Below are 10052 nucleotides of genomic sequence, written 5' to 3'. Positions count from 1 at the left end.
CTGGAGATGGAGGATTGGTCCCTACGTAGTCTGCTCAGGCAGCCCCCAGATCTCAGGCTCTCCCTTCTTTCCTGACCTCACACAGTAGACAGTAACAACAAAGACCAGCCACACACCACACCCCAAAAAACAAGTGATGCCAACACCCAGACTCAACGGGACCGCCATCAGACACAGTGGTAGACAGTGGTAGCACCAGAGACAGTGGTAGCACCAGAGACAGTAGTAGCACCAGAGACAGTGGAAGCACCAGAGGCAGTGGGAGTACCAGAGGCAGTGGGAGTACCAGAGACAGTGGGAGCACCAGAGGCAGTGGTACCACCAGACACAGTGGGAGCATCAGAGGCAGTGGGAGCACTCAAGGCACCAATGGTGACTTTCAAAAACATTTTGGGTGTGTGCAATTCAGGAATGAGGTAGGAGAGTTGTTGTGGGGGGGGTGGCAGAGGTGCTATTTGAAACCCTAAGGTGTATAGACAACGGAATTGAGTGTGGTCTCTACCCAGTAGGACAGATTTAAAAAAAAAAAAAAAACCTGAGAGACCTTGCTCCTGACAATGCAGGTGAGTGAGCTGAAGGGCTTCTCTTGACAGATGCAAGTGCTTGAGGCCCTCCGGTCTCAGTCTGGGGGAGATGACCACCACCATGCTTAAGGATCACTGGAGCATGTTGTGTGGGGGAGTGGCAGGGGACAGGTGCATGTCCACACAAAGCCCCTTCATCAGCAAGAGTCGCCTTCGCTGAGCCAGACTTGGGCTCCTCAGAACTGTCTTCTCAACTAGGCTCTGACATCCACTTCAAGCTACAGTCCTGTCAAGATGGTTCAGCTGGGATCCCTGCCATATTCTCACGACAGCTTCCATATCTGAGACGCTCCTCAGCCTCTGCCATCCCCTGGGGTAAAGACTGACCACTCCTCTTTAAAAAAAAAAAAAGTTGTCTCCTCAGCTTAGCTGGAATCTCTGCCCTTCCTGGGTCCTCTCGATGATTTTGTATTCACTCAATGTCTCCTCGCCTGGTTTTATTTACTTCTTTTTCTTTTAAAATAATACTGACTTTTTTCCCCCAAGACAGAGTTTCTGGGTGTCCTGGAACTCACTCTGTAGACCAGGCTGGCCTCTAACTCAGAAATCTGCTTGCCTCTGCCTCCCAATTGCTGGGAATGGAGGCTTGCGCCACCAGGCCCAGCTTTATTTATTATTTATCTATGTTTTTATTTTTAAAATATTATGTTTTATTTTATGTGTAAGTGCCTGAGTATATGTATGTGTGCTGCATGCATGCAAGAGCCTGCAAAGGTCAGAAGAGGCATTGGATCCCCAGGAACTGGAGTTACAGATGGTTCTGAGGCACCATGTGGGTGCTGGAAACTGCACCTGTGTCATCTTGCAAAGGCAATAAGTGCTTTTAACTGCTGAGACATCTCTCCACCCCTGTTCATCTTTGTTTGATATGTATGAATGCTTTGCCTGTGTGGATGTCCTTGTACCACTTGTTTGTCTGGTGCCTGAGGAAGCCGAATAAAGTACCAGATCCCATGAAACTGGAGTTGCAGCAGCTCTGAGCTGCAATGTAGGTGCTGGGAACTGAACCCAGGTCCTCTGCAAGAGCATCAAGTGCTCTTAACCACCGAGGCATCTCCCCAGCTCTTCTCTGCCTTCATCTCTCCTCTCTCTCTCTCTCTCACTCCCTCTCTTCTTCTCCCTCCCTCCCTCCCTCTCTCTCCTTCCCTACCCCTCCCTTCCTCTGCCTTCCTCCCTCTCTCTCTCCCTCCCTCCTTCTCTCTCTATCTCCTTCCCTCCCTCTCTCCATTTCTTCCTCTCTCCTTCCCTCCCACTCCCTTCCTCTGCCTCCCTCTCTCTCCCTCTCTCTCTCCCTCCCTCCCTCCCTTTCTCCCCCTTCCTCCCTCTCTCTCCTTCCCTCCCCTCCTTTCCTCTGCCTCCCTCCCTCTCTCCCTCCCTCCCTCCCTCCCTCTCTCTCTCTCCTTCCCTCCCCCTCCCTTCTTCTGCCTCCCTCTCTCTCTCCCCCCCTTCATCTCTCTCTCTCTCCTTCCCTCCCCTTCCCTCCCTGCCCCCCCCCAAGACAGGGTCTTATGTTGGCCAGGGTATCCTAAAGCTTGCTGTGCAGCTGAGGATGGACTTGAACTCCTGCTCCTCCTGCCTCCATCTCCCAAGTGCCAGGATTACAGGCTGTGCCACCACACCTGGGGTTCTACGGTGGGTGGGTCCAGACCCTTGTACCCTCTGGGATCTCAACCCTCTCTTGATTTGTATCTGAAATTGAGCCCAGTCTCTCTTGCTCACTGCAGGGCACTAGTGCAGTGTTCCTCACAGGAGGGTCCCTTGAGGAAAGTGCCTCTTGCTTTCCTTTGACAGGAGGTGACATTTTTCTGAACATCTTCCAGCTGAGGATGGAGAGAGCTCCAGCACTTGCTTCAGGTCTAGGGGGTGGGGCTAATTCTTAGTCAATGCACCCTACGCCCAAGCTCAAGGGGGTGGGCAGGCTGATGTGGGGTGGGGATTTTTTTTTTCCAGCCAGGTGTGGGAAGGGCTGGGCAGTGGGAGGGAAGAGGTGGAGCCAGCTTTTTTTTTTTTTCTAGGACAGCTGTCACCTGCCTCCTGCCCAGGGGCAATGCCCCAGCACTACCCTGTTAGTGTGCGTGGCAGCGTGAAGCTGGGGCCTGCTCCTCAGAGACTTCTGGGCATATCAAGGACCTCTCAAGCTCTATGTCGCTGGCCTCCCAAAATCCAAAACATGGCAGATGGGGCACAGGCCGACCCCAAAGGGTTCAGGAAGAAGGTGCTGGTTAAACAGTCGACTGGACAGAAGAGCTCAAGCCTCAGGGCCTGCTCTTCCAAAGCCTCCAGGTAGGTGGTTGCTGCGCCCGCCCCCCGCACCCCAGAATGGACCATTCCATGGAGAGGGACCAGGACTGGTAAGGGACCTGCTTCTAGAGTCAGTTCTCCAGGAAGGAGCACTCTGAGTTTCTGCAAGCTGAGCAGAGGTGTGCCAACTCTATTCTAGTGCTAGCATGACCTTTGGGACCATTTAGTCAACTCCATCCAGAGAGGGCTGAGAGATCTGCCTGAGGTCAGGTGGCATTTGCAGAGCTGAACCTAGAAACCAGCGACCTGGGACTCTTGGTTTTAGGTTTTAAGATCCAGCTGCCAGGTGACGTCCCGTGACTCCAGTCCTAGGACTCTTTGGAATATGAATTCCAGAGAGCTGGATCTGGTGTGGGCCAATGGCTTCCTATATTGGAGCCGAGAGCTGGGGAAGATTGGTTCTGGTGGCTCTGCCACCCTGGAATGTGTTCCTCCCAGAAGATGCAGGCCAAGTGGGGAGGTGCCGATCCCAGGGCTGGGTGACTGCAACTAGGGCATGAGACCAGGCTACTGGGGAGAGGAGCTTGGGTGGCGCCTCGGGTGGGACTGGCTACCGGCAGCTGGAGAAGAGAGTACAGGCTGGGTTTTTCTCTCTCAGGTCCAGCCTGAGTATGAAGAAATTCTTCACCATCGCAGTCCTGGCCAGCAGTGGTGAGCATGGCTCCCAGGAGACCTTTCTGATCACCCCGTTCCCCCAACCCCTAGCCTTTCCCTTGAAATGAGGGCACCTGTGTTGTTCCACTGCCAAGCTGTTTCTTCCTCTCTCTGAGTCTCCACTTCCCTGTTAGGCTTCATCCTCTCCTCTGGGGCTGTTTAGTTCTGGACACCTGTAAACAAGCCAGGAGCCTTCTTTTTACGAGCTGTGCTGGACAGGTGTGGAGAGCTGAGCAAGCCTCGTAAACTGGCAGTGTTTGTCATCATTGTGGGCCTGAGCATGTGTATTAGCGACTTTCAGTGCTGGCAGGAGTTCATGAATTTGTGTGCAGCTAGAAGCATGTTTGTGCATGAGTGTAGGTGTGTCTGGGCACACAAGATGTCTGTATGTCCCACCCTTCAGTAAAATATGGCTCGTGGCTGGCACCTGGGTGTATATCTGTTTTCCTTGGGATGTATGTGTCCACAGTGTCAGTGATCATAGGGGTCATAGCTCTTTGTGTGTGTGTGTGTGTGTGTGTGTGTGTGTGTGTGTGTGTGTCTGTGAACTTCTTTCCTAAGTCTAATACCCAGGACTTCATGGGTAAAAATCATGGCTGAGCGAGACTCTTTGACACAAGCCTGGCCTACCTTGCATCTCCAAAGACAGTGGTTCATTGTAGCCAGACACAAGAAAAGGCTGATGCAGACAAAATGACCTGTCATTTAGAAAACAATCCCTCATGTCCCAGGAGACTGAATACAAGCTGTTTCTTCTACCCATGGACATGGTCTTAGGGTCTTAGTTCTGGCTATTGGTTCTCCCCTGAGTGCCACATGTGATATTTGTGAGGCGCATTGTGTGTGTGTGTGTGTGTGTGTGTGTGTGTGTGTGTGTGAGAGAGAGAGAGAGAGAGAGAGAGAGAGAGAGAGAGAGATGAACAGTTGTAATAAAGATGTGCAGATAAGTGTGTCCCAGAATGAGACGTGGATGGTATGGGTGGGTTTGTGTGTGAGCACAGCGTATGGGTCCATAGAAGACAGTGTGTGTGTGAGAGAAAGAGCGGGGGTGTGGGTGGGGGAGGAGAGGAGAGAGAGAGATGAGCAGTTGTAATAAGGATGGGCAGATAAGTGTGCCCCAGAATGAGACGTGGATAGAGTGGGTGGGTTTGTATGTGAGCATATGAGCACAGGTATGGGTCCACAGAAGATAGTGTGTGTGTGTGTGTGTGTGTGTGTGTGTGTGTGTGTGTGTGTGTGTGTGTTGGGGAGTGTAAGGAAGTATGTGCCTATCCTGTGCATAATCATGTATGTTTCTTACTCTCATCCTGTGAGAGCTGACAGATGGGGGCCCCTAGGGCAAAATGCCTGCAGCTAGAGTCGGAGACGCAGCGTCCAAGTCAGGAGAGGAGACAGCCATGGCCACCAGGAGACCCAAGGCCCTTTGGGGGTCCATCCATCCTCCAGATTTCCCATCATGGACTTCCTGTCTCTTCTTGTCTGTGGAGGAGGAGGTTGGAGGTTGGAGGTTGGAGGCTGTGGGGAGGACAATGAGCATATACTTGTGTGCCTAACTCCAGGTGCACCTGGAACAGGCCAGGGTGGAGGCTGCATGCGCACAGGTCCCACACTGTCCAGCCTTGCAGCCAGCTAAGGACAGCCGACCAGGTTCCTGCTACTCCCAGCCTGTGCCATCTGGGCAAGCCTTTTACTGTATGAGCCTTAGTTTTCTCTTGCTGAAAATGGGGTTAAACCTTCCTCCCTCCTGCTGGTAGGTGTGCATGAGTGGCTTCACCCAGGTATGGACGGCAGGCCTAGGCTCACTGCACTGACCAGCACAGCTGGCTCAGTGAGCCCCACACCCTACAGGGGACCACAAGAGAGGGAAGCAGTTGACACAAGAAAGAAGGATGAATGGCTGGAGGGCCTGGCCGCTGCTTAGGGGGCTGATTTTTGCTGGTGACAAAAGGACCTTTGCATTAATGCTTCCTCTGGTTGTGTACTGTGCTGAGACGCACTGACTCCAGGAAGCTGGCAGGGACCCTGGCTCCCCCTTGAGCCTCAGAGGCATCAGACAGAGGTCAGAAAGGAAGCTCAGAGACGCACAGTCAAACTCCTGTAACTCACGACAGCATGTAGCATTTGTGAAACCCTTTCTAGTGAACTAGACACTCAGGATGACGACCTCTTTAGGGCACGGTCTCTGATCTCATTAAGTTGCCCAGGCTGGCCTTGAACCCAGTCTATAGACCAGGCAGCCCCTCCATGCTCAACCCTTCCACCTCGGGATGTGGCTACATCGAAAGCCATGTACCTGAGGCAGAGGGTGTGGCTGAGGTACCCCCTCCCTGCCTGGTACCAGTTTCTCCAACATCATGTGACAATGTAGCTCTAGGCATCTTAGTCAGGGCTCCAGCCTCAATTTGCTTATCTGTTTAAAAAAAAAATGTGATAACGACATACGGGGTTGCCACGGTGAGTTAGCAAATGCAAGGGCTTAGGACACCACCTGGCCTGAAGCTAATGTGAACCATATCTGGTCCTCCCATCCTCTGAGTGAGTAACAACCCACGCAGCCTACAGGATTTGTATATTTCTTTCTGTCTCATCCCTACCTCTCATCCTCTCCTTCCTCCTAGCCTTTCCCAGCTCATTCCCCAAGTCTTGGCCCTCAGGAGCTACCAGGCTAGACTTACACTCCTGGCTCTCTTGCAGTTGTAGCCACCGCCCACAGCAGCCTGTTGAACCTGAAGTCCATGGTGGAGGCCGTCACACACAGAAGCGCCATCCTGTCCTTTGTGGGTTACGGCTGCTACTGCGGGCTGGGGGGCCGAGGCCACCCCATGGATGAGGTAGACTGGTATGTTCTAGAAGCCTCCTGCGGGGATAAATGGGGGCAGCTGTGGAGAGGCTGAGGAAGAAGGGCCAGGGGCTCCATCTCTGACATCTTGTATACTTCTTGTCATCTATAGTTCAACCTCGCTCTAGGAAAGTATGGCATTTGTTGTCTCCCCACCCCCACAAACAGACAAGGAGGCGCCAGTCTGGTGGCTAATGCCCCACAATGGCAAGGGCTCTGCCACGAGCCCCAGTAGACCATGCTCCCTCCCTCAGACTGAGAGACTAGGGAAGCATTGGCTTCTGCTCTCATCCCCCCTGGCAGCACCAGCACCACATCTGGCACCACAGGGAGTTGGCACTCTTCACTTTTTCAGAGGAGGAGGGGGATGGCTACTCCATATTTGCTTCCTATCCTTCATCCACCCATTGCCATTAGCCCCCTCCCCCTCCCCCCCAAGACTCTGTTCCTCCCTGGCAGGTCTCTGCAGTGGTCCTGAGCTCCTTCATGTGGGGTTTTAAAGCCATGGTTTCCTTCATGCCCTCTGTCCCTCACTGGGTGCTTGGGATACCTGACTCCTCCTCCTCCTCCTGCAGCTCCACTCTGGGCTCCAAGGTAGGGATGGAGCCGAGAGCCCTGACTAAGAGGCAGAATCAGGGATGGGGATCCAGGGTACCAGTGCCAGTTCTGCTTTGCTGTGACCTTGGGCACGTAACTCCCATCTCTTGACTGCAGTCTGAAGGAGGCTCATGAGGGATCAAACAGATGATCGGAGGTCTCTGCTGGGGGTTGGGTGGGGGAGCTGCCCACACTGGTCCAATCACCTCTGCCTCTCCCCCACCACCACCTCAGGTGCTGTCACGCCCATGACTGTTGCTATCAGAAGGTCTTCGACCAGGGCTGCCACCCCTACGTGGACCACTATGACCACAGGATCGAGAATGACACTGTGATTGTCTGCAGTGAGTCCCTCCCCTGACAAACTGGCTTGGAATGGGGCCTTGGGGCAAGGATTGGGATACAAAGATAAGCCCAGAATGGTCCCATTGAATTTGGATTTCAGGCAAACAATGAAAAAAAAATATCTGGGGAAAGAATAGCCCAAATGATACACACTGACACTAAAAAGTAACTGTCGGTTTCAATTTCGTGTTAGTGTAATATGAAAAATTAGGATAATTAATTACCTTGAACTTGGGTTTTGGCTACCTTTTGTTACCTGGCCCTTACCAATCACTCCCTAGGCAAGTGGGGGCTGGCCTGACTTTTCCGCTGAAGGAAGGCATCTGGGAGAGTAGGAGGTAATGGGCAGGGGTAGGGGTGGGTAAACCATCCCTCTTTTTTATATGTATGTGTGTGTGCCTGTCTGTATATATGTGTGCACCATGTGTGTGTACGTACCCATGGAGGGCAGGAGGGGGCGTCAGAGTCCCTGTAATTAGAGTTACCGGCAGTTGCGAGTCACTTTATGTGGATACGGAGAACCTAACCCGGGTGCTCTGGAAAAGCAGCCAGTGCTCTTAACTGCTGAGCCATCTCTCCAGTTCCCCTGTGCCTCTTTTGTAGCCTCAGTTGTCCTAACTATACAATGGCCATATTAGACTTTAGAGGTCCCCCCAGTTTTACCCTGTGCTAGAGCCACCCACGGTCCGGATGAGGGCACCCTAAAGGCCAGGGTGGCACAAGACCTATTGACTTGAAGTCATATCTCAAAGATCACTGGGTTCTCATAGAGTCCGTTCCCTCCCTTCCCCTCTTGTTTTGTTACCACCCATAGCCCACACCTCCTTTCCATGACAGGTGAACTCAATGAGACCAACTGTGACAAGCTGACGTGTGAGTGTGACAAGGCCTTGACTCTGTGCCTCAAGGTTCAGCCATACAGGGACAACTACCGAGGCTACCTCAATGTCTACTGCCAGGGTCCTATACCCAACTGCAGCATCTACGACCCATATCCAGAGCACAGCTTCCCAACTACCCCTGTCTCAAACTAGCCCAACTGAGAGCTGAGAGAAAAGAGGGTCGAGAGTCTGGCTGGGGTTTGTATCTGATATATGGGGCCAGAGATGGCCCAGGGGTGTCCTGGGGCTCCCAGTCCTGTGGTGAGCTCAGTACTAGAAGCCTCTAGGAGGCCAGAGCTCGTCAGTGGCCCGCACTGTCAGCCACACACAAAGTGTCTGGTTCCGGTCTTAAGGAAAACACATGACTTGCTGGGGTCTCTCCTGGATATGGAAGGAAACAACATGGCCCCAGATCAACTCCAAGAACCTCTGGGACTCATCCCAGGCCTGAAACTACACTCCATAGGCAGGCAGGGTGCTGGGCTGAGGCTTGGGTTCTGGGACTTAAGGAGTCATCTTACCTCTGAGGACTTGTGGCTCTCCAGAATGCCCCTCCCAGAACGGGTGGACCCCATCCAGTTCTTAACCAACAGGATGTGCATAGACCCATAGCTTGACCTCTGTTACCCAGAGTGCCTCTGGGCAGGCTCCAAGAACACAGGGACCCCGTGTACATAGTAGCTATATGTACAGAGACTGGCAGGGTTGGTTGCGTGTGCCCACAGTTCTTGCCTCTCTGATTCTGGCACAAAAGTGTATGTACCCAACCGTGCCCTTATGCCCCCTCAAACTCAGAGTGGCAAGTTAGGGGTACCTGGAGCTCTCTCAGACTGTGGCTGGGGGGTCTGGGTTGAAAGGTGGAAGGGAAGGTCAAAACGGGAGGCTGAGAGGAAAACTCAGGCAGGGAGGAAGTGGGGTGGGAAAGAAGGGAGTGGTGGGGAGGTGGGAGCAAGACTTAAGAGGGGCAGATCAGTTGCCGGACATGTGGATAGGAATAGCAAGAGAGGGGACGGTGACAGGCTAGTGTAACTGAGAGTGCTGGGCCCCATGGTGGTTTGGGGAATCTTAGGCAGAGGTGAGGGCTCCTGTAGGCAGGTCACCTTCTTCACAGTCCCCAGCTTTATGTTTCTTGAGGTGCATCCCCACCCCCGGTCCCTGCCTTACCTTCCATCTCAGAGTCAGCAGTGCCTAGCCCTGCTTCCTATCTGCCTTCTGCCTTCATCCAATGTTAACTCTGAGGACCCATGGCTGCTAGCCCCGTCTGGACACTGGGACCATTCACTGGGAAGCTCAGCTTGTGTGGCTACGTGGGACATTGTTGCTGAGGAGAGAGAGCCAAGCAGGGTGGCGGTAGAGGCGGGAAAGGATGTTTCTGCAGACGGCAGTGTCTAGAATGACAGCCTGGGGACCAAGGGGTCACTGTGTGCAAGAAGAACCCTTCTGGAGCTTGTCTCATGCTGCTTTTTCCGTGACATGCGGTCACTTATCTCTGCTGACACAACTTGCCCCGGCCTTGTGATCTTCTTCATCTATCTTCTCAGAAGCTCAGCCAACCCAAGGAGCTTCCCTTCCCTTCCTCACTGGCCCCACCAAGCCAGGGGAGGAGCTGGGATGGGTGCCTAGAGCACTTCCTGTTGAGTTTTGACCTCAGGCTTGTGGGTCTGCCACAAGCATCTTCCTATAGAGAATGCTAGGCCAATGAGACTCTACTGTTGTGGGATCCAGCTCACCTGTGCCTCAGCTCTCCTCCCCTCCTGCCCCAGCCTCCACAGAATGCAACATCCCTCTCCTCAGACTAATAAAAGCCCTCCAGTCTCGACTGCCACTGCTGGGGCTTTCTTGGTCAGAGTC

At 53.2% G+C, this 10052-nt stretch overlaps 1 protein-coding gene across 1 annotated transcript; it reads left to right on the top strand.

Annotated features, from left to right (window-relative positions):
* The first annotated feature begins 2612 nt into the window (after positions 1-2612).
* Positions 2613-8395, top strand: Pla2g2f (phospholipase A2 group IIF). The gene is made up of 5 exons (XM_051171808.1): positions 2613-2867; positions 3484-3536; positions 6234-6378; positions 7210-7319; positions 8158-8395. The coding sequence occupies exons 1-5, from the start codon at positions 2632-2634 to the stop codon at positions 8352-8354; spliced, it is 741 nt and encodes a 246-aa protein (XP_051027765.1). The 5' UTR covers positions 2613-2631; the 3' UTR covers positions 8355-8395.
* Positions 8396-10052: the final 1657 nt, after the last annotated feature.

This window comes from Acomys russatus, chromosome 29 (genome assembly GCF_903995435.1).
Source record: "Acomys russatus chromosome 29, mAcoRus1.1, whole genome shotgun sequence".
In the NCBI taxonomy this organism is placed as follows: Eukaryota; Metazoa; Chordata; class Mammalia; order Rodentia; family Muridae; genus Acomys; species Acomys russatus.
This window is presented reverse-complemented; position numbering and strand designations above follow the sequence as displayed.